This window comes from Phalacrocorax carbo, chromosome 1, assembly GCF_963921805.1.
Source record: "Phalacrocorax carbo chromosome 1, bPhaCar2.1, whole genome shotgun sequence".
Taxonomy (NCBI): domain Eukaryota; kingdom Metazoa; phylum Chordata; class Aves; order Suliformes; family Phalacrocoracidae; genus Phalacrocorax; species Phalacrocorax carbo.
In genome coordinates, this window is record NC_087513.1 from 52,481,435 (window position 1) to 52,504,516 (window position 23,082).

General features: G+C 36.0%; 1 protein-coding gene across 2 annotated transcripts in view; it reads left to right on the forward strand.

Annotated features, from left to right (window-relative positions):
- APAF1 (apoptotic peptidase activating factor 1) overlaps window positions 1-14,686 on the forward strand; it is a 38,995-nt gene extending 24,309 nt beyond the window's left edge. Inside the window, exons 17-27 of one of the 2 annotated variants that reach the window (XM_064451379.1) lie at window positions 617-778; window positions 1,090-1,218; window positions 1,983-2,108; window positions 2,949-3,068; window positions 5,540-5,665; window positions 6,029-6,154; window positions 7,836-7,955; window positions 8,291-8,416; window positions 9,189-9,314; window positions 9,825-9,971; window positions 13,035-14,686. In XM_064451379.1, the coding sequence (XP_064307449.1) occupies window positions 617-778; window positions 1,090-1,218; window positions 1,983-2,108; window positions 2,949-3,068; window positions 5,540-5,665; window positions 6,029-6,154; window positions 7,836-7,955; window positions 8,291-8,416; window positions 9,189-9,314; window positions 9,825-9,971; window positions 13,035-13,178 (1,452 nt within the window). In that variant the 3' untranslated portion in view covers window positions 13,179-14,686. Of the gene's footprint in view, window positions 1-616; window positions 779-1,089; window positions 1,219-1,982; window positions 2,109-2,948; window positions 3,069-5,539; window positions 5,666-6,028; window positions 6,155-7,835; window positions 7,956-8,290; window positions 8,417-9,188; window positions 9,315-9,824; window positions 9,972-13,034 lie in introns of those variants that run through there. The other variant, XR_010372983.1, reaches the window with a different exon arrangement.
- The last annotated feature ends 8,396 nt before the right edge of the window (window positions 14,687-23,082 follow it).

Sequence of the window (23,082 nt, forward strand, 5' to 3'; positions counted from 1 at the left end):
TAAAAAAAGAAAAAGTAATAAATTTTTAGATTAATTGAAAGTTCTGTCATCTCTGAAAATGAATATCAGTAAACATAAAAGTTAAAAGCAATTCCTATGTGCTATTTGTCATGTATGCAGTAGAAGAGAATTGAGAGGTTTATGTTTTGGTTTTCCTCAGAATGTAAGTATTCTTTTTATTGCCTTTGCAACAGAACAATGCTATTTTAGAATTGCAGTTCTTAACACTGTTATCTTTCTGTAGAGTTGCTAATCAGGATAGAAGGGTTACTGTAGCTGATGTCGTTCAGAAGGAAAATTGTGGTGGAGGGAGCAGAAATATTCAGTAGATTTTTGGCAGATGCCTCAATGAAATTAGGGCTCAAAGTTAGATGTGTACCAGATTTCTCATGGTGAGTGGACTTTTAATGGAGTTGCAGAGCAGATACTGTTTTTATTCTTTTGTTAAGAGATAGAGTTGTAGCTATTTCTTGACCAGGGAAAGTAGCAAAGGTTTTCTTTGTGTTCTACCCCTACCTCCCTTCTTCCCTAGAGTGACTGGGAGTTAGCTCTCCCCTGTTGTACTCTGTATCCACATCAGTAAAAAGAGGTTTTGTGTATTTTCTTTTTATTACAGCTTTGGGAAGCACGCTCAGCAAATGAACTGAAAAGTATTGAGATAAAAGATTTCTTCAGAAATGCAGATGAGCAACCAGATGATGTGGAGGTTTTAGTAAAATGTTGCTCTTGGTCCAGTAACGGTGACATGATTTTGGTGGTAGCCAAAAATAAGCTTTTGGTAAGTTCCTCAATTTAAAAACTTTCTTGATGTAATGTAGAATCGTAGAATGGTTTGGGTTGGAAGGGACCTTAAAGATCATCTAGTTAGAAGTTACGATTAAAGATAAAATTCTAGGCCATTAAGATGTTTCAGATATAAGATGCATCATTTCAAGTGTGTGTAGAAGAAAAATATCTGGGCAACAAACTTGCTGACTTGTGAGAAATACCTTCTAAATTCAAGAATGTATGCTGTTGAGGATATAAGCTATTTGTCTATATTGAAGTCATACAGGCTGGGTGCTAACTATTGTAATTACATGTTCACAGCTTTTTGATGTTAAAACCTGTGACTTATTAACGGAAGTCATCGTAAGTCATCACAGTACGATCCAATACTGTGACTTCTGTCCGCGTGATGAGTTAGTAGCAGTTGCTTTGTCCCACTGTTCTGTTGAGGTAAGTGATTCTTTGCTACAGTATACCAGGAAAGGCTATTTGTAATACAAAATGTTACATTTGTCTGAATAGTTTCTTGTATGCAGAGGTAAAGCAAATATAGCTATTTTAGCAGGCTTTCAATATGCTTCGTTCTTTTTAATCTTCATTTGCTTCTGAAATGTAACATATCAATTGGGAAATAACATGTTAAAGTTTTACATTAATTTTGGACAACAGAATTCACATTTACATAAAAAGACTAGGCTACTAAATTTCTTTAAAGTTACTGCTGTCACTCTCAGGAGTATAGGCCTTCCCATTGCTTAACTCAGACAAAAACTCCTCTCCTATATGCTGCTACAGTATGTGGCAACTCACTAAAAGGAATAAAACAGCCAGAGTGACTTTGGGACTAGCAGCTAGAGTAAGCCTGTACAAGTATCAGTTCTGGGGGTTGGGTTTTTTTGGTGGTTGTTTGGGGTTATTTGGTTTTGGTTTTGCAATCTACTTGTTTGGGTTTTTTAAAATACTGTGAGTGATTTTTTTTTTCTCTTTTCTTTCCCTTCATCTTTTAAAATTACAGTAGTCAAAGAGGCTGCTGATTCAATTGCACTGACCATCAAAATGTGATAAGCAGGCACAATTCTTGTTACATCTGATTTCAGAATAAGTAAGAAAATACTAGAAGAAATAGTGATGAAGTATACTACTTGTTTTACACTGTTTTCCCTGTAAGTGCAATCTAAATCCATTTGATTTCTTCTTTCATATTTTTTTTGTAGTTATGGAATATTAAAACTTCATCAAAAGTAGCGTATTGCAGGGGACACATGAGCTGGGTTCACTGTGTGACATTTTCGCCAGATGGATCTTTATTTCTGACATCATCTGATGACCAGACAATACGTGTAAGATGACATCTTTCTTTTTTGAAAAACATGAATTTTTGTATATATTATTATGCATGTAAGGAATTGTTTATAAAATCACATCATATATGTTTATATATGATACATACTTAGTATTTATGTAAGTTTATAGCCAATATAAATTTAAATATTTGTCATAAAATTATTTAGAAATACATTTAGAATACATTAGAAATTATTTAGGAGTAAATTTAGTCTGTATATCTAAATTTACTGTATTTCTATATGATTTAAGTTCAGTGGCTGTTCAAGAGTAATTTTAACTTTTTTTTTTTCCGTTTTATCTGAGTCAGGAATTGTGAAGTTTTTTGAGTATCCTAGCAGACTTGATATTACCGTCATTGTTAGATGTATTTGCATGTTAATATTTAGGATAGATCTATAATTGCAATGCCTCATTAAAATCTGTGAAAGTACTACTATAGTTTACCAAAGTTATCTTTCTTTTTCTCACAAGTTAATAACTTATATTCTTGGAATTTTGAAAGCAGTTGAAATATAGAAATCTGCTTTTGGTATTTTTTGTAATTGAATTTTAACACTCGTCGAATGAGAAAACTGTGGATTTTATAGCTGTGAGACTAAACACGGGGGAGCCTGCCAGTCGGCCTGGAAAAAATTGGTTCTGTTTCAACTAGCAAATCGCTATAGCAATTGCACAACCTTCCCTAGTAAATAGAAATAGCAGAAGCATAATTTTATTTTAAAAAATCAGTGTGATTTGCAAGTTTAAGACTTTTGGTTTACAGGTACTTTTACTCAGGAAGTTTTGTATCTTGTTCTTTAATACAACTAATGAAATACTGTGTTCTTTAACAGATTTGGGAAACAAAGAAGGTGTGCAAGTCTTCTGATGCTGTGCTAAAAAGTGAACTAGATGTTGTATTTCACAATGGTGAAGTGATGATTTTAGCAATTTACAATCAGAAGCATTTACAAGTAAGCTGTGTTTATCAATGTTAGTACACTTGAATGTTATCTGCAAATCTCAGTAGGAAATGGGGGAACCACTGAAGAACTGCTTTTTTGTTGCTTTCGACAGTTGAATCTGTAGCAGATGACTCTTAATGTATGATAACATTTTTGTATCTGAAACTCTGCCTAGTATAGTAAGCAAAAAATGAAGTTTGAGGGGAAATTTCCACACTGATCTTGAAACTGAAGCTGGATGCAGAGGAGCAGAACTGTTTTTGCACTGAGGAGGCTCTGACCCCTCCGAGTGCCTTAGCTGTGCAGAGCGATGTGTAATGGGTGGACACGTATGTAAGACCAGGTCTTACACAGCACATGGATGTAATTCATCAGAACTGTGTAATAGCTGAAGGAATCATCTCAAACTGGGGGAATGAAAGGTGTAAGCTGAGGTCTGCGTATAGCCTTAGGAGAGCATTGGGTCTCCTACATTCTAAAAAAATATTCATAGTGGATACACTATTATTACTGTGGACCCCCCACCAAACAGTAAGTACACCAACATCCAAAATATATTTTCCATTCCACGATAGCAAATTCACGCAGGTCTTTTTTCTGTTTTGTTTTGTTTTTTTTTTTTTTAATCATGATTGTCTATTACATCAAATAAAGTCAGTTGATAGGATTTTCTTTGAAGTGAAGGCAATATAGTTCATTCAGATTATGCTTCTACTTGATTGTAACTGTTTAAAATTGGAAACACTTTCATATCTGTTGCAGAATGCTGCTTATGCAAAATAATTGCTTGTTAACTCACAAAATGGGCAATGCCGTATATTTGGCCATGAGGTAGCTATTTCACGTGTTTAGCCTAAAGCAGCATCTGAATAGAAATGAACCTTTGTTCTGGACTGTGAAAGCCGTGAATTCTTATTGTTGAATATGTAGGTAGGTGAGTGTTGGAATAGATTCTGCTGCCCTGCACTGAGGGACACTGCAGATAATCTTTTTGTGTAGGGTCATGTCCTTTCTCCTAATTTGGCCAAAGGCAAACATGTAAGCTATGTAATCCTGGCTGATCAGCATGACCATTGCCTTTATTTCTAGTCCTAAGAAATGCTCAGCTTTTCCAAGGCTGCTACGAGAATGAGAACTTCCTTTGCAGGAACTTTTCTTCTTGTTTGCCCTTTTACTTCCTGTTTTTCTCTCTTCCTGATTATTTTCTGTCCCCCTCCTTTTGTCCGTCCTGTCAACAAATTAACCTGTTCTTACTCTACCTAAAATCCTATTAAGAAAACCCTGAAGTGGAATAGTGATGATATTTGTGTAGTGGGGAATACAGATGTGGAAATAACTAAAGTGTCTTCAATGGGGCCTTGGCCGTAAAAAGATTTCAGACTGAGCAGTCAATGTTGAAACTAAAATTTATGTGAACAAATAATGGGTGAGAAAAGAGAAGCTGAGCCAGTTACAGTGAAGAGATGGGAGAAACCACAGTGAATGGAGTTATACCTATTTATGTGTGGGGAGCAGTTTAGGATAATCACTACTTTTTAATCTTCCTGAATTGTAAATCTGTACTACTTTGTAATGGTGTAGCCTGCCTCTCATTTTAATTAGTAGACTTGATCTATTTATTTATGATTAATATGTTTCTATTGTAACTTCACTTGAACCATTTCCTAGAGAAAGATGGTGCTTAGATTTTCTGCCCTAGATACAATATTCTGGCATCCTATAGAGGTGCAGTCATGAGAGAAGACTCTGTTCTAGGAAGAAAATTAGATTTGATTTTTTTCACCCTTGTGCAAGAAGAGAAATTGACTGAAAGGATGGTGTATTCAACAGTGTATCTCTACTATCACATCTCTAAAAGTAGTTTTCCTTCCAACTGTGATGTTTTACCCTTTGTAATTTGTAATCTCTCAGAATTGGGGCCCTAGTCACCTTTGGATGTGCAGTATGTTAATTTTTAAACACTTCACACTGGTAGCTTTCTAAACTCAAAGTTTGTTTGTAAATCATTGTATTCTAAAGATTCCCCACCCTGGGAATTGATCTGAGGGCAATATTGAGTTGAGATTTGGTGTATTGTCTGTGCTAGTAACTTTAAAGTCATGCTTACAGGATGCAGTTGAAGTATTTTATGCTCCATTTGGCATGAGGTGTAGAATCTGGCTGGCAAGGTAAACTTCAGTGTGGAACTCACTAAATGGCTTTTGAAATTTGGGAGTAGCATTTCCTGTAGTCAGACAAACTTTTAAAAGTCTTCTAATACTGAGATATGTTCCCTTCTGCAAACTTGTCCTGTTCAGAGAGCATTCTATGGAGGTGGTTACACTGACCTTCAAAGCAATTGGCTTATGAAAGTAACTAATCCTTATAATTCAAAGTTTGAAACTGGTACACTGTTTTCTTGAGCATTCTTAGCTCTGTATTGTAATTCACGTTTAAAATTAAAAATATTGTAATAACTTAATGAACTTCCTGTCTTGCAGCTTATCAATGGAAATACAGACAATGTTGTTATGCAGACAGCAGCTCAAGAATCCCCCATTTCCTGCTGTTGCTTGAGTGAAGATCTTAAATTTGCAGCTTTTGGACAGGAGAATGGAACAATAAAGGTATTAAATCCTAAATTCAGTTTTAACAATAGTAGGAAAATACCCTTCTTGGTGCTTTTTCTTTTTAAAAAATGTCATTTGAATGACTTCATACAATAATATTCTTCAACATGGTACACTGAAGCTTTTACATTTATGAGTGATGTCTAATGACAATAATTTAAAGGTAATGCTAGTAATGTAGCTCTGAATTTAATTTTACCATGGACTAAGCTAACATGAATTTTCGGTTGTTCCAGCCCATTGACTGAGAATCATGTATTTATAATTCCATGTTATTTAAGAAAGCATTTGCATGTTCTTTTCTTCCTTTCCCTCAAGTATGTAAAAATAATTATATTTATTGCATCCTTCATTGTAAAGGTGTTACAGTTGTTGGATGGAAAAGTTCTGAAGTCCCGGGAGGCTTACAGCACATCTGTGCAGCATTGTCGATTTACTTCTGATTGTCAGATGCTCATTTCAAGTGCTCATGATTCTGTTATACAGGTTTGGAAGATATTTAAAAAGAATATATTGTAGCTTACAACAAGATCTTTTATACTATAGATAATGGGAACTCGGTAACTGACTACTGTATTCTGTTTTGCTTTATCTTGGGCCAAGGGACTGTAGAAACTGTAGCCTCTATTTTTACCTTATGTGATAATGAATATTACACAATTTCTATTTTTAATGCTGTGGATGATAGAAAGGCACCAACTCTTGATGGGTGAAAGGAACATTAATTTTCAAACAAGATAACTCAACAGTTCTGGTTTGCTTAAGTGAAGGGTTTGGAATGCGACCCAGAACTGGTTATGTCTGATAGGTCTGTCAGTGGGCTTGCATATGCTGTCTGAAGGAATGAGGTAAAAAGACCTATCTCTGAGGGGGCTGGTGTGTCCACCTAGTCCAGCCCAGTGCTGAACAAAGATAATAGCTAGAAATAGAATGGCTGCACTAATGTAGTCTCAAACTAATAAGCTCTGGCTCTCAGTAAGATAGATTGGCTCCAGAGAAGCATTCTGGTGTGTCTTTATTAGCTTTTTAGCTCACCTCAGGGATGTACTTCTGAAGTGAATGTCCTGGTCATTTATGCTTGTGGTGCTTCAGTTTGCCCTGCAGAGCAGTTGCTGGCATGCTGACAGGGTTTCTAAACTCGAGCACATGCTGATAAGCATTCAGTCCACACAAACAAACTTGAGCTGGATTGAAGTAAAACCTCCAAAACACATGCGGGTGCTGGTCCTCAGCACTAGTTTGCTCACCAAATCGGTTCCAACTTCAGTATTCTACCCACTTGGCAATCTAGAGGACAGCTGTGCTGCATCCCACTTTGGTGTTTGTTTTGCTCTAACTCTGCATTCGACTGGTGGATCTGAAGCTAGCTTGAGTGCCATCGCTGTGGTCAATTAAGCAGTACAGACAGCTCACCAGGCTTTTGGATCCTTCTTTCAGGTCTGATGTGGGTAGTTTTTCTTCTGGATATTAAGCTCCCTTTAGTGGACAGTGCCTCAGTTAAGCCCCCAGGATTGTCATCTGAACACGCCTGCTTTCTGTTCTTTCTTTGATGCGGAAAACCCATTAATCCGGAAGCTATTAAATCATTGTCATTTAAATTAAATTGATGCTTGATAGCTTAAGTAAAATAAAATGACACTTCTTCAGTTTTCAGTGAATAGTTGAATTAAAAATAGAAGTGTAATTTCATTTAAAAAAAATGCAAACCAAAATGCATTTCATAGAAAATACGCTTTAAAAACATAAAAGAAAGTTAATTTAAGTATGGAAAATATGAGGTTTGCCAGATGATGGAAGTATGTATGTTGTGATAATCAAAGGTTTTAAACACAAAATTTCTGGGGTGCCTAGAAAGTTATTGTTTTGCCTTTTTTTTTTTTTTTTTGAATTACCAGTGAATTTTAAGCATGAAATTCACTTCAAAAATCAGATTATCTGTGTATTATAGGAAACTCTCTCATAGATTGACTACTAAATACTTTGGCATCCTCAATCTTCAGCATCTCTACTATGGATACCTTCAATATCTAACCTTTTAATTAGTTGCCACCTCCATAAGTACTTTCTATTATTCCTGTGACTTAAAAATCAGTCAGTTGTTTCATTTTTCTTAACTTATGTTTGGCATTAAATTTATTTTTAAAAAGTATTCCATCTTTATGATTAGGTATGGAATTGGCAGTTGAACGAATGTGTGTTTCTAAGAGGGCACAAGGAAACAATCAAGGATTTTAGACTTCTGGAAAATTCAAAACTTCTTTCTTGGTCATTTGATGGAACAGTTAAGGTAAATAAAAGGCTGGGAATTGACAAATTGCATAAAATACGTTTTATTGTCTCTTCTAACATTTGGTATTTTTTGCACTTCATGTTGACACACGTTTTATTGAACTGATCCTGAAGTGTAAGCTGAATTTTAAGGCACAATTTTGCATTGTCTATTTTTAGTAAGATTTACGGTCTTGTATTTCAACTACACGGGTAAATATAGCAAAATGTTGGCCATATTAGAACCGTGTAGCTGAGTTATATCTCCTATATATATTGTTGTCTAAGATGCAGGGTTTTTAAACCATTTTACAGTGTCACAAAAGTAACCTGTTTTTCCTCTATATTTGGTAGGTTTGGAATATCACTACTGGAAACACAGCAAAAGATTTTGCTTGCCATGGAGGTGCTGTTCTTTCCTGTGCTGTTTCACCTGATGGCAGTAAATTTTCATCTACTTCTGCTGACAAAACTGCAAAGGTTCGTTACTTTCTGTACAAAGATAAAAATGATGCCTTATTTGTTGTGAAATGTAAGCTATATTTTTTTATTATGAAGTAACTAGTGATTATTTAAGTTATCCTGTTGTATTTCTAGCAGTAAATTTCCTATATCTGGACATGTTCCTAAAGCTGTTACAGTCGTTCACAATTGATCTTGGATATAACTTGAGGCTGTCCTGCTGACTTCTGTACAAATAAAATGCATGTTTAATGCACAAGTTTGTGCAGAACACTTTGTTTAATTCTCTGTGTTGTTTTGTTAATAGCCTAATATTATTAATTTGGAAGCATAAGTTAAGAACAATTTCTGGAACTTCCAATGAAAGTCCATAGTTTCTGGTATTCCTGTTCAGAAGCAAGGTGCAAAAAACAAGTGAACTGTTTCATATTCTGGGACTGCCCTGTTTGCTTATTTTTTAAGTACCTTATTAGATTTTAAAAATATAGCTGTAAATTGATTGATGAATCCTTTTACTATGAACAACTTTAAACTTTCTTGTAAATGAATCAGTTTCATTTAAGAGTGTATTCCAAGGAAAAAATATACTTGCAGTTGGTTCAGTAATTTGTAGCAAATGTATTCTTGTGTGATTCAGATACTAAAAAGTAAAACAGACTACAGTATAATACATAGATAAGTGAATACATGCAAAGTCTTATGTACTTTTAAATACTAATGCCTTTTTAGAAAGAAGTAATAATTGTTTTGACCTTGTGTTTTTTGTTCTGCTGTGATGTTTTCTAATTAGATTTGGAGCTTTGAAAGTTCATCTGTTCTTCATGAGCTTAAAGGTCATGAAGCTTGTGTGCGGTGCTGTACTTTCTCTCCTAATAACAAATTATTGGCCACTGGAGATGACAAAGGAGAAATAAGGGTACTGCTTTAACCTTGCTGTTTATTTTGTAATTCACTTGATAGTCAGTTCACAGACAGAAGACTTCTCATAGTTTGTGTTCTGCATGTCTAACTTGTTAGCAATGTGGTTTTATTATTAATAATTATCATGTTATTATAATTAATAATTACATTTAAGTAATTAATTATTAACCTCAACACCGGGGAGTTGACAGTAGCAAAGTTTGCCACGTGAGACAGTAGTTTGTAGCCAAACTGATAGATTTGTGTTCCATGAATGCTGAGGAACTGATTCACAGGATTTGCTACTAATTCTCCTCTCAATTGCATGTGTGATTAAATTCTCCGTATATGATACAGTTGTAAGAAAAGAATTAATTTTTTATTATTCTGTCGCTTCAGGTAGAATGCTTATTTACAAAGTTGTTTTTCACCTAGTGCAGAAAAATACATTTCAGCTGTCCTTACTGGAGATTTTTTTCCCCCCCTGTTAAATTTACTTATATACATAATCTTCTCTCTCTTTTAGATTTGGGACATTGTAACAGGTGCATTACTTCACTTATGCTCCCCCGTTACTGTAGACGAAGGAGAACCGACACATGGTGGTTGGGTAACAGACCTCTCGTTTTCTCCTGACAGTAAAACACTTGTGTCATCTGGAGGCTATCTTAAGGTAAACCTTGAAATAATAAAATAACCTAACATACCTAATTAAATGGCAATACTCAAAAATGCAGACTAACTCAAAGAAACCTGAAACATTTTAGTTAACACAAAACTGCTCAATTTTTCTTACTGTCCAGCACTTTTCACTTCTTCTCAAAACTGAAAGCCCCCTGAAAAGGTCTCTTAAGAATTCAGACTTCTAGTTTGTTTTCTAACTCCATATATTCCATTTTTATTAGCTTCAATTTTTTATTAGCAGCATCCTTCATTAACATCTTTAATATTAAAGATCCCAGTAATTTTTGTCTGCCTTAATAGCCGATCAATTTCAGCAGCAATTGTGTTCTTTATAATGAGCAGAAAAATCCTCTCTGTCAGGCTTTTATTTTTTTAAAATATATTAAGTTTTAAATTTCTTCATAAATAGAAATTCAGAAGGAGTTGCAAGTGATTATTTTCTGCCTTGAAAGACATTCTATAAGTAATCTTTGGAGAGGGCATGTTGAAACTGAGGAAATCATCATAGGTTCAGACATCTAGTGGGCATATGTGTTTTGGGAAGGGGAAGACGTGGTCTTTCTTTCAGTCTGTGAATTGGTTCTTCATAATTTTAAATTTCTCATTAGGTGTCTTCCCCCCCCCATGCGATAGCTAATACCTATTAGTAGAAACCGTGTGAAAGTAGTTAGTAGAAACTATGTGAAATGACAGATTGTGGAGTTCTCATCTGACAGAGTGCTGGAGGTTAGCTGATTGTTGGTCAGTGTTTAGCTGTTGGCCATGCTACCAGCCTAATTTTGTGAAGTCACTTAGTAACCATTTAACAAAGATCATTAAATTATTCTAATTTAGCATTGAAAATGTCTTCTGATGTTAATTTTTTTTTAAAGAATAAGACATGTGTCCTGTTTCTAGCTTCCTTCCCATTTTATCTTGTGGTTACGCACTATGGTGTTGTGATGCTTCTTAGAGGCATAGAATGGTTTAGGGTGTTAGGGACTTCTGGAGCTCGTCTAGTCCAGCCCCTTGCTAGAAGTTGTTTGCAGAGTTAGGTAAAGTTGCTTAGGGCCTTGCCCCAGCAAGTTTTGTCCTCCACTCCAGCAGAGGTGCCTCTGGGCCCTGAGAGGAGAGTCTAACTCTGTCATCGGTAACCCTCTTTTTGGTAGCTGAAGACAGCAGTTAGCCACCTTCTCTTCAGGCTAAACACATGCTGTGCTCTGTCTCTCTTCTATGACATCTGTTCTAGGTATCTGGCCATCTCAATGACCATGTGCTGGACTTGCTCCAGTTTGTCAGTGTCTGTCTCATACTAGGGTGGGGTCAACAGGCAGTGACTGAACTGCTGACTACTACTTTTTGAATCTAACAGTCCACCCAGTTTGTGACCTACCTTCTATTCTACCCATCCAGTCTTTGTCTCCAGTGTGACTATAGGGACACTATGGGAGACTATGTTGAAGACTTGGCTAAAGTCGAGGTTAATCACATCTTCTGCTTTTGCCATGCTGTTTGCAGAGCCACCATTATTGGCAACAGAAGTCAGTTGGGTGGTTCAGCATGATTTACCTTCAGTAAACTAGTTCATGATCACCTTCTTGTCCTCACTTGAAATGGCTTCGAGAAAACTTGTTCCACAGTAATCCCAGACGCTGGAGTGAAGAATACTGGCCTTTAGTTCACAGCATCTTCTTTACCCATTGTGAAAATGCTTTTTTTTTCTAGTCACTGGGACCAGATTCAATCACCATGTCTTCTCACAGTATTGTATTTCTACTTTTCTTTCAAGATCTACACATAGATGTGTATGATGTGCATGAAAACGCACGCACACACTCTTTTCGTAGGGAGGTGCTAGTCAGTGGAAGTCTAAAACATTTCAGAAGTTTGGAACTCTAAAAACTGGACTAAGTTGGATTGCAGAGTTACACAGAAGATTCTTTTAAACAAATGAGTCATCTTATTCGTAGATGTAGTGCATCCGGCTATGCACTGTTGAACTTGTGTGAGTGGTACCCACTGGCCCAGAACCTGACCATTTATGCACCACCAAGGGTTCAAGGGCTAGTTAAGATCCTGTTGGTGATTCCCTCCCCCTCCCCCCCCACCCCCCGAGTATTCATCAAATAACAGACATGTTAGGAAAGATGTTTTTAATTAGAACATTGTAGCTGTGAACTTGCAAATCCGTATTATGTGCACAAATATAATGTTACATGTTTCCTGAGGTGAGTAAGCTAAAAAGTAGTGATACCACCTGCTTTTATAGATGATCAAATCTGAAGGTAGTTGTTTTGCTATTTTGCTACTGCACTCAAATGTTGCAAGAATAAAGGGTAGACTTTGTGGTGTTAGTTGACTGTTCCAACACAGCTTTGTGCTGGGTTGAGTTTGGTTCAATATTGCATTGGTCTGCAGTTTTTTGAGAAATGTGAAATTTCAGTCTATGGTTATGGAGTATACTGGTGGTTGAAGGTTCCTCTAGCTTTGTTATTACTGCTTACTGTATAATTTTTTTTAAAAAATCTAATCTCACTCATGGGGGAAGAAAGTCTGTCCTGCTAACAAAACTGCAAAAGGTTTCAGCTGTGTGGATGATTGATCCTCTTATGAGCCCAGCTAAATTTTTGGGGTTATTTGGGTTGGTTCTTTTTTTTTTGTTTAGTTTTTTAATCCAGCCATAATTTCAATTATATTGTCTGGCAATGTGTTTCATGTATTCATTTAATTATACAAAAATAGGTAATCTTTTACATTTTGGACATGTTACATTTTACACCTATTGATCACATTTTGTGATGGGGTAAGGGGCTGTACCTGAATTTATTCTTTCATATGCTTCCCTTAAATTGAACAGCTTCAGTCTTTTTGAAGTTTCATTTCATCTGAAAGTCTTATACCACTAGTAACTGGTTCTAAACGTTTTCTACTTAAGGTTGTTGTATTTTTATTTTTAATTCTATCTCTTTGGGGAAAGCAGGCAATTGGGCTTGCCATGCTAAGCCTGTTTATAGAATTTATTCTAAGCTTCCTTCGACTCACTGAAAATGTGTTTGTTTTTTTTTTTTTATAGTGGTGGAATGTAACTACTGGAGAATCCTTACAAACTTTCTACACAAATGGAACAAACCTAAAGTCAATACACGTGTCCCCTAATTTCAAAATGTATGTGACTGTTGATAATCTGGGTATTCTTTATGTATTACAGAAGTTGTGATTGTGTTGAACACTGCAAAGAGAATTCATTCTTTTGAGCTAGAAACAGTATTCTCCTACATGTTTGTCTGATGATCATTAAGCTGTGATTTATATTTCATTGTTGTATTCATGATGTTTTCTTGTATATTTAGGTACATTTATGCATGTTTTTCAAAAGAACTTGCATTTAATCTTGTTTTTAATAAGCATTATTACAGTCCGTAAGTCTTGATTTGCATCTTAAGAATGTTGCTTCCAATTTTGTAAGGAAATAATATTAAGATTTATTCAAATTAGTTGAAATTAATATTAACAGCAGCAAAGAAATAATAGGACATAAAACTTTGAAACTGTATTTCTTGCTAAGGCTGATGGCTAAATGCTCTCTAGCCACGAACCCAACTGTGTAAGATGCAAAAAACAATTTTTTTTACTGTGACGCAAGGATTTTCATTTAGTACAAAATGGAAAGAATCAGGGACATCGTTAATTTCAGAAATGAAACTAGCTATCTTGGTACTTGATATTCAAAACAAATCAAGTAGCTGTTCAGTTTACAGCAGCAGTGCTTCCCGCTTGTGTTAAGAACCTTCATGCTTCTAACCTTGTGGAGATAAAGTGCATTGTAACATGTGTGAGCTCTTCTTAAGGGGAACATCCTGAGTCTCGTTTTCTCAAGGCAAGATCTGAAAGGATTTTGCAACTGAAGTGGAAGAGATTGTGCCACATTTCTAGTCAAAGGATGAATAGAGCTCCCCAGCTAAATTGAGAATGGAAGTAGTTTAAAAGCTATATATTGAAAAATATAAGAAGGTGTGAATTTTAGTTATTTTTCCTTTTGGAATTAACATTCAGCTTATACTGTGGAGGCGTTTTGTTGTCATCAGCTTTGTTTACATGGGATTCTATGGGCAGGGATCTCTTGCCTGGTAATATGTGATTTTTTCTGTTTGTGTTTTTGGATTTTTTTACAATATATTTATAGATTCAATATGAGGGTGAAATTTTGACATTTTGTACTAATTATACTTGACATATCTTTTGTGAATAATTGGATAACAATTTTTCTTAGGTATGTAGTAAGTATTGTTCTATTAAATTACCTCTCAACTGCTTTGAGCAACTGCACAAGCATTAATATAATGATTTTCATATTTTTGTAGTTGGTACCAGAACACTCCATGTATGTACTTTGTTGTAAAAAAGTACATTAGCAAGTGTCTCAACTGATACTGAATAATGAAATTCTCACTTCTAGTATTTTTTGTGTGCATTTCAGAAGATTTAATACACATTCTTAGTATTTTCCTGTTTTTGACAATCATCATTTTTTCCTCTCTTTTAACTTGAAATGCAACTATTTCTAAGGTGCTATTGAATACGGGTCAGTGTAATCAGAGTACTGCTGGCAAAAATGTAAAGTGAAGAAATTCAATAGAAGAAACATGATGTTTGTATTCTAAGTATATGCAGTATTCAATAAAGATAATCCAGGCAACATTGGCTAAAGCTGTAAATGAATTTGAATTCTTGAGTGGTTTTGGGTTTTTGTGGGCTTTTTTTTGTTTGGTTCGCTTTTTGTTTTGTTCTTTACAGGGTAGGAGGGAGGGGGGAGTGCTGCCTCTTTCATTGTCTTTTATTGTGGTTTTGTTTTCAATTTAAAAATAATGCTGCTTTACAAACTACATCAAAAATACTTTGACAGGTAAGCAACACTATTAAATATGAGGAAAAAGTGAACAAAGGGAAACTGAAGTCCTGGAACACGTCCTGCAATGTTCAGGACAGAGTTGCTTCTACTGTCTAGTTTGTACAGACCTCATCAGTACCCTCCCTGAACAGCTGAAGATTCAAGGAGCAGGAAACTCCTCTCGGCCAGTGTTGCTCGATTGCACAGGCTGTGTGTTGGTCTGAACTTAGAGACCTAGCTAGGTAAAGAGGTACAGGATAAACGTTTCACATGAGGAACCAGGGCAGAAAGTTGTCTTTTGTGACAACGCTACTGAAACTCTGGTGATAGGAAAGGCTGATTGTGGGTTAATGAAGAAAGTGACCTGTGAATAAGTGGAGTTCATAGGCGATTTCAATTTTGAAGTGAGTAAGAAGCGAGTAGCACAGAAGCTGCTCTTTCAAGCAAGGAATGGGGGACAATCACTGGCTTTGCCACTGTACGATAAAATGTTAAGCTGAGACCAGGCTTGTCTGTGGCATGAACTCTGCAGTAGGCTGACCTATATTTCTTAGCACTTCCAAAGCCACTGTGCACTGTGCTGTTATCCATGTCTTTGTGTGTTGGTGTGGGGCTTTTTAGGGGGGTGGGGAGAGGTGGGTTTAAGAGAGGGATTTTTGGGTTTTCTGGGGTTTTGAGGTTGGGTTTGGCTTTGGGGGTTTTTTTCCCAAATTAACTTACCACACACCTTTCTTCTAAAGGGGCTTTTTATGAGAAAACGTGCAACTAGATTTAATAAACGCCTAAGCTGGGGTTGTTAGGGTGCATCCTAAAAGATCCAGTGAGTATAAAGGAGTGAGATTTTCAGTCTGTGTGTGTGTTATTGATAACTTCAGTACTTCCTATATAGTCTCCTACAGTTACCCTTGCGGGATACAGCACAACTGTGTGATAGTTGGACTAGTTGAACTATTTAAGTGGCATGCATGTGTTTATTCAGGAGGATGAGAAAGCTAAAGCATCTTTTAAGTGTTTCTTTCAACAGGCAGTTTCTCTCTTGGGGCCTGACTGTTCACAGAACAAATTAGCTTCCTGTGTTTGTTTCCATTGAACAAACCATACGTTGTATGTACAACAAGTGCTCTGAGAACAGTTAGATTCAGGTCCTTCAGGCTAGGGAGGATTCTTCTTCTGTGCTCAAGAGGGATCATCAGAGTACTTACTTAGGATGCCACAATTAGACTATGTGTTTGGGTGTGGTGGATTTCATTACTTCGGTTTACTTATTTTGTTTTATTTGCATCCCTCTGATTTTTTTTTAGCTTTATCCAGTTTCGCTAATAACATATGAACTCAGATTAATTTTTAAAATCATGATGTTTAAAATAACTCAAAATGAGGTAAAGACAAATTTACCCAATCCAGCTGTGTAAAAGTAAATTCAATGCTGTTTAGGTAAAGCATGTGTTATACCTAATGCATAAATGCACACAAAGTATGCTTCATGTTTAAAAAAACTTCAAAAAATGGTATTTTACATTACTCACGTTTCTGAAACATCAGGCTCCCGTAATTGTTCTCTACTAATTTTATAGCACATATAATTTCTATAGATTACTACTACTTTCCAGCAAATGAGAGAAGGGATTTCCTGTAGTTCTGAAAATCACATTATTTGTCTTTAATATTCTCCAAAGATAGTAGTAACTGGTCTGTACTCCTCTTCCTCACTAGAGTCAATGTTCAGGTTTATGTGTGTTACGACTTTGTATCCTGCTGGTTCAAACTCTTTATTTTCAGTGCTAAGGAGTCCTAGTCTTGTCATGTTCTGAGAGCAAGTTTTCTGGTCCCAGAGACAAAATGACAGGGACATTTCTTTTTGTGCTTCCCAGTTAGAACCACTTAAATCATCTTTTAATATTATGATCAGTATTGGCTGTGGCTTAAAAGCCCCTTGGCAGAAGTAGTGTAGGAAAAAAAAAGATTAAGGAAACTGAAAAATAGAATTTTTGTTTAACAGCACAGCAATAATGCATGAGAGGAATGGCATGTTTTTAATGTGAAATTTAGAAATGCTTAGAGTTTTGTCTTTTTAACAGTTTTTTGTTTGTGATGTAAAGTTTGGGTTTCCTTTTTGGTTGGGTGTTTTTTTCTAAATTGTAGTAGAGAATAGATGAACGAACAGACAGGGATGGGCTAGTGGAAATCTGTCTCTAAATACAGATCAAAAGATCAAACATTTTGCTTTAAAGAATCCAATCTGAAGTCAATAGTCATGCCCTGATGGTTGAGCACTCAGCATCCAGACAGTAACATAAGATATATTTATGCAAGTTGGTAGCTCCTTAATTTTTCGATGTGTTTGTGTGACTTCTTAGTGCGCTGTGGAGTTTAATCATATTCAGTACAGGACAGCAATTATGCGTTTTATGTTTCCAGCTGTACAAAAGAGATTGAAGGAAATGTGTGGTCTTATCAATACGTGACTTAAACTTCAGAACTGGGAAATGTGAGGAGGAACAATTTCAAAGAGTTTGAACAGATTAAATGATAAATTTTACCTCTATTTGAGTATATGTTTAACAATAGCACGAAAGAAGGATCTCCTGAGTGTGTCTGAATTTTCAAAGCATTTAAAGAAATATGTTAAGCATCTTGCAGATGTCGCACTCAATTTCTCAAAGCCACAGTTGTGTCTTTTTCCACGTTTGTCTCTAAAAATTGTAAAGCTTATAGTAAATTTTTTTTTCTTTCTACTGTATTAAGGATTCAGATATAAAATTTCTGTTCTGAGTCAGCAGCTGGTTTTTCATAGTCTGGAGCACTGGGTTTGAGGTAGATCATCTGGGTACACGTTCATTCAAGAAGAAGAATGGTAAGTAGCCAAACTGAATCTGTGGAAGAATAGTTTGTTTTTCACTGCAAGATTGTAACGGTGAATACCTGCCAAAGTCAGGTACAATGCAACTGAACTACACATGATGTGGAACTTCGTTCTTAGCGTATCTTGAGCATTTAAATTTGGTTAAAAGTACATTAACACAGTAGATGGCAATAAGCTAAACGTCTATTTTATCTCCTTTTTCCAGAAATAACTTTGTTCAAAGGGTTTAACTTTTGGTTATGGTAGACTTGGGGAAAAAAGTCTATTCCTTGAAGTTATTGTCTGTTTTTTTCTCTTAAACTTCTATTAGCTGTGGAGGTCTTTACACTTTGCAGTTTCTCAAGCTGCTTTACCCATCATCACATCTCATATTTAGTCCTTAGTTACTGTTGTCAGCCTGCTTTCAAATGGGGGGTTCCACTGTTCAGGGTTCTGGTATTGGTAGTGTTAGGGGAAGATTTGCTGGAGCAAAGTTGCACTTCACTGTCCTTTCTTTTATCACAAAGTGGCTCTGTGTAATGGAGCATTTTGTTTGTGTTTCTGGCTCTCTGGTTTCTTCAGCATGTATTACTGAAAAAAGCAATGATCTTTAACAAGCTGTTAGATAAGTCTATCGTGCACCGTATTGCCTTTTTTTTTTTTCTTTCTTTCCCAAAAATGTGGATCTAGGAAATTAAGATCACCTTCTCTAAAAATGATAATCCTTCCTATATTTTTTATTTTTAGTTTGCATACAAATTACATCTCCTGGTTTTCAAAAATGAAACCACAGGGCCTCCAGCTCGTGCAGCTTGTACCTCTGTTTTGCATTGCTTATTAATTTCCTTATTTGACTTCTGTCATGGGTTAGAAATTATTTTAGGATAATAGCATATATCTGTCCACGTGTTTGTTTTGTACAACCAGGAACCTATCTGGAAAATGAGAATTTGATCACAGTGTATACTTTGAGCAGTTAGCAGCAAATACAAGAGTGCTAACTTTGATATACTCTTCTTTCTCACAAAAGCAAAGTTTGGATGTCTAGATTAGAATCTATAACTATGCCAAGTAATTGAGGGGCTTTGAGCTTGGGTGCCTTCTGTTTTTAATGTGTTTTGTGCAGTGTTTTTGAGTTCTAACAAAGTGGTTTTCCCTACTGAAATGACCATACTGAGATATTTTTTGCTCTTTCTAAAATGTCTGTCCATTCACGGCTGCTGAGGTTCCTCGAAGGGAAAAATTGGAGGTTCCTAAACACAGTCAAAACTTCAAAGCGAGAACAGCTGAATTGGGAACCATAACCCAAGGACTTGGCCCAAAAGTGACTGCAGAAAATCTTCCCCAGAGGAAGTGAAGACAAAATCATAAGTGACTGCAGTCAGAGATCAGTAGCAGTGGCATGTTAAAGCAGAAGGTGTGATTGCAACGGTGGTGTTTGTACAGCAACCGAGAGAAACAGTACTTTTTTTAACAGTTAAGCACTTTTTGCTTTCCATTTGAAACACAAGTTTTGCTCTTGTGGAGTCTTGGACTTTGGTTTTTCTTCCTCTAAGCCAGTTTTAGAGGCTATTTTGAATAGGATATTCAAGTAATTCTGGCATTTTTCCTTAAGAACTGAGTAGAAATGAAAGCTGGGTACCTTATAATCTATCCTTCCCTTTCAGAGTTGTTTTTTCCCTGACAGATTCTTGCTACGTTAAATGAGCGAAGCCATATAACAAACATTTCGGTAATCAGGCCAACATAAAGTACTCATAAATTATCACCAGGCAGCTCTAAATCTGTCATAAGTTCTTACTGACTTGTTCACAGGAATGTTTATGTAATTGATAGAAAATAGAGAGGAAGTTAAGTCTCCTTTTTACAAGTTAAATCAACTATAGCAAGATGAAAAAACACCCACACGCTTGGCTTTGGATTGGCAGAGACGTTCTTGAAAAGCAAACCTTGATGAAATCTTTATTATGAAATCAAATTCAAGGTGTAAAAATTAGCAGTTTTCCAGGTGTAACCTATCATACTCTGCTTGCATATTCCTTGTAGAACAGGATATCACCTCGGTCAGGGAGGTACAGATTTGGAATCATTCCAGCAAAACAATTTTTGGCATAGCTGGGAACATAGATGTAACGTAGGATGTGTTAAAGCTGAGAATCATTGAAAGGGGTCCAAGGAGTCACAGTTCTGCAGATGTGGAAAAAACCCACCCAAAACCCAACCATCCCCAAAACCTGCTGAATGAGATGAGATCTTACGTGACATCGTTTAAAAAGAGGTGAGGAAGGTGCAGTGAAACACAGATAAATATATTAGGAGATGTTTGTGATATTTTAGAGTGCAAATTACAAAGTATAGGAGCAACTGATAGGGGTTTGTACGCCAACGAGTGAAATATCAATAAACAAAGTAAATGAGAGGTTGTTCAGTATTAAACACGAAGTAGCTTAGTCTGCTGATCACAATGACACACTGGCGAAATATGATGTTGGAAAGACAGAATATTTGGAATATATTAATCATAGGGACAGGAGGTTTACAATCTTAACAGGTGTCAAGGCTGCATTTGGTCAAACTAAAGAATTTTGAATCGGCAAGTCCAACCAATAAATAGCCAAATATCTGAAATGGATAAGATGGGGTGTCCTTTGAATTGCACCTGGTAAAATTCATCATGTCGTGAAAAAATTAGAAATTCCTGAAGGATTGTGAATCATGACAATTCTGGTGTGTTGAAAGAGGGTGACCAAGGCAATTATTGACCTGAAGTCAGTCCTGACTAAAACAGTGGAATGGTAGATTTAGGGTTGTATGGAAAAGTAGAGTCTACTCTAAACAGCACAGAAATTTTCTAGGCATTGCTGATTGTCGTGATTTATGAGAGACTGGTTTCAGCGAACATTGTTGACAGATTTCTAACTGTTTTGCTTGTGATTTTTTTTTTTTTCTATCCCAACAGTGTCAATACATGAACTTTGGATTTCTTTAGGGAATTTGGTTTATTGTAACACAACACTGATTTAAAAGAGCTTCTATTCCATAGCATTAGTAGAGAACATATTGGATGGGTTAAAATATGGGTCACATTATTGGTACAGTGTTCTCAAACATTTTTGTCCCTGATCTCTCAAACCTTTGACAATAGAGCTGCAGATTATAAAAACTGGCTAAAGAGTGAATTGTAAGAGTAAGTAGCTATCACAATATGATGCGTGTCTGCTGTCAACACCCAACAGCATGTTTTTGTTACCTTATGGTCAAAGTATAGCTTTGTCATACATAGTGGACTTAAGAATGCCAGTGAGACCAGTGAAGATGGTGGTGTGGAAATGAAAGTGGATGGTATCATCCATACAAACTCCAAAATGCCTGCAGTGGTACGTAAACAGGTCTTGTGCATACATAAAAAAAGATCTGTCTTGAAGGAGTGAAGAAGTGATCTATGTGCTTCATTAATAAGGCATCAGCTGTAGTGCATAAAGCTCTGGTATTTGGATTCAAGCAAAGTTTAGAAGAGGACCACAGAAAGTGACCTAAGGGCTGGGCAAAAGTCTTGCAGTGTAAAGTTTGAGTTGAATTTATTTTGTTGAATTGGAGAGAAGGCTGAGAAGTGACGTATTCATGAGGTGTGGGAGAGAAGCAGGACTTCTCAGCCTTGCTGACAAAAGAATAACAAGTTCTATTGGCTGGAAGGAAAAAAAACACCTTGTAAAATCATGTGAAGCAAGGGAATTAGTTCTTAATTTCTACTTCTCTATGCAAAACTGAGTGTAAACAAATGTCTCAGAAAAACATTCAGTTTCTACTTAAATCTTCCCAGCTGTTCTGTATGATTCAAATGTTATGGATTATTATAAACCTAAGATCTTTATTCCCTTGCTTTGCATGTTTCATCTAAAAAGAGGTACAGAAGGGAATTTAAGAGGCCCTCTGATAAAGTTCCTTGTCTCAGGTCTGCATAGTCTGTGCTAGGAGCGTGACTGTAACGAAACACTACGATGCAGGGGTTATGTTGGTCATCTGTGGATCGGGAAGAAATTCATTCTTGTACTGTATAATTTGGCCTCTGAATCTTTGCACCCTCAAGACTGGCTGCTTTAGGAAGTGCAGTATTGAACAGAGGTGAGCTGCGCCTGCAGGTGTGACAGGTATTCATCGTTCTGTTTTCCTAGCAATCAGGAACTTTCTAGCTTTGAGGTAGTTGGCCTAGGTAATTCTTGAAGCAAGTATAGCTGAGTGAAATGTTATGGCTGTCATGAGACATCGCCACGGTGAATGATCTAATATCTTTTCATATTAACCTCCAATCAAATACAGCATTCCCAGATACTGGGAGGTTTCAGTAGATTCACTCAATTCCAATCTGTCAGTGATACTTTTGAGACAGTATATAACAGTATAAGTATATAAAGGTAAGTTAAAGTAAAAAATATTAATCTTCTTTGTAACATGAACTCAAGAAATAAGCAGTGCTAGCCTCAATTATATACGTTAGGATATTTTTGCTTAGGATATGCCCAAGCCCTTAATTCTGCAGCCTAGCAATTATCATTACCCAATAATCACAAGTGCAAGAATGAGACTGCACTGCATCTAATGTATTGTTAAAATTAATGTAGTCTATTCCTTTTTTCCTCATGGTGTCACTATAGGATAAAGTTAATGCTTTGTGTATTCTCTATACTGGAACATATTTCCATTTCCTTTGTCTCATCCTGAATTTCTGGGTTTTCTAATATAATTTAGAAAAGATAAGAAATATACTACTTTCAAATCTGGACATGTTCTCTGAATCACTGACCTATCCTTAATATCATGTGTGAATTTTTCTTTTTTTTTTTTAAAAAGGATTTAATATTAACATAAATTTATCTTTGGATAAGAATCTGGAGAATTTGAGCAGTTCTTATGACTTGAAGGTAGGAATTGCCATGTTTAAAAAAGAAATTACAAAAAGGCATTTATCTTACAATTAAGTGAACTTATAATTTTAAATCTGTGATATATTTTCTGTGTGTGAGGAAGAAGTCTAAGGGCTTCAGTTTCTGACTAAGCTTTACTTTTTCTTATGTGGTTGTAAAGTGTTTTGAATTCAGCTTTCTTGATTGATAGAAAAAAGTAGTTTTCCAAGCTTTTGGTGGCAAGAGTAGAGAGAGAACTTTGTTTTGTTTACATACCAATAACATTTTTGTCTGATTAGTTGTTACCACTTTACCCAGACCCGCATTCTCAAAGGTACCTAGGTACCCGACTTCCACATTGGAAGGGTGAAATATGTGGCACTAGCAAATATATATAAATATTAAGTAGGACTGAAGAGAATTTTGCTTGTGGTAATGTACCAGAGCAGGAGCCAGGCATGGAGGTGCCGGTTCCCATTCCTGCATTTGG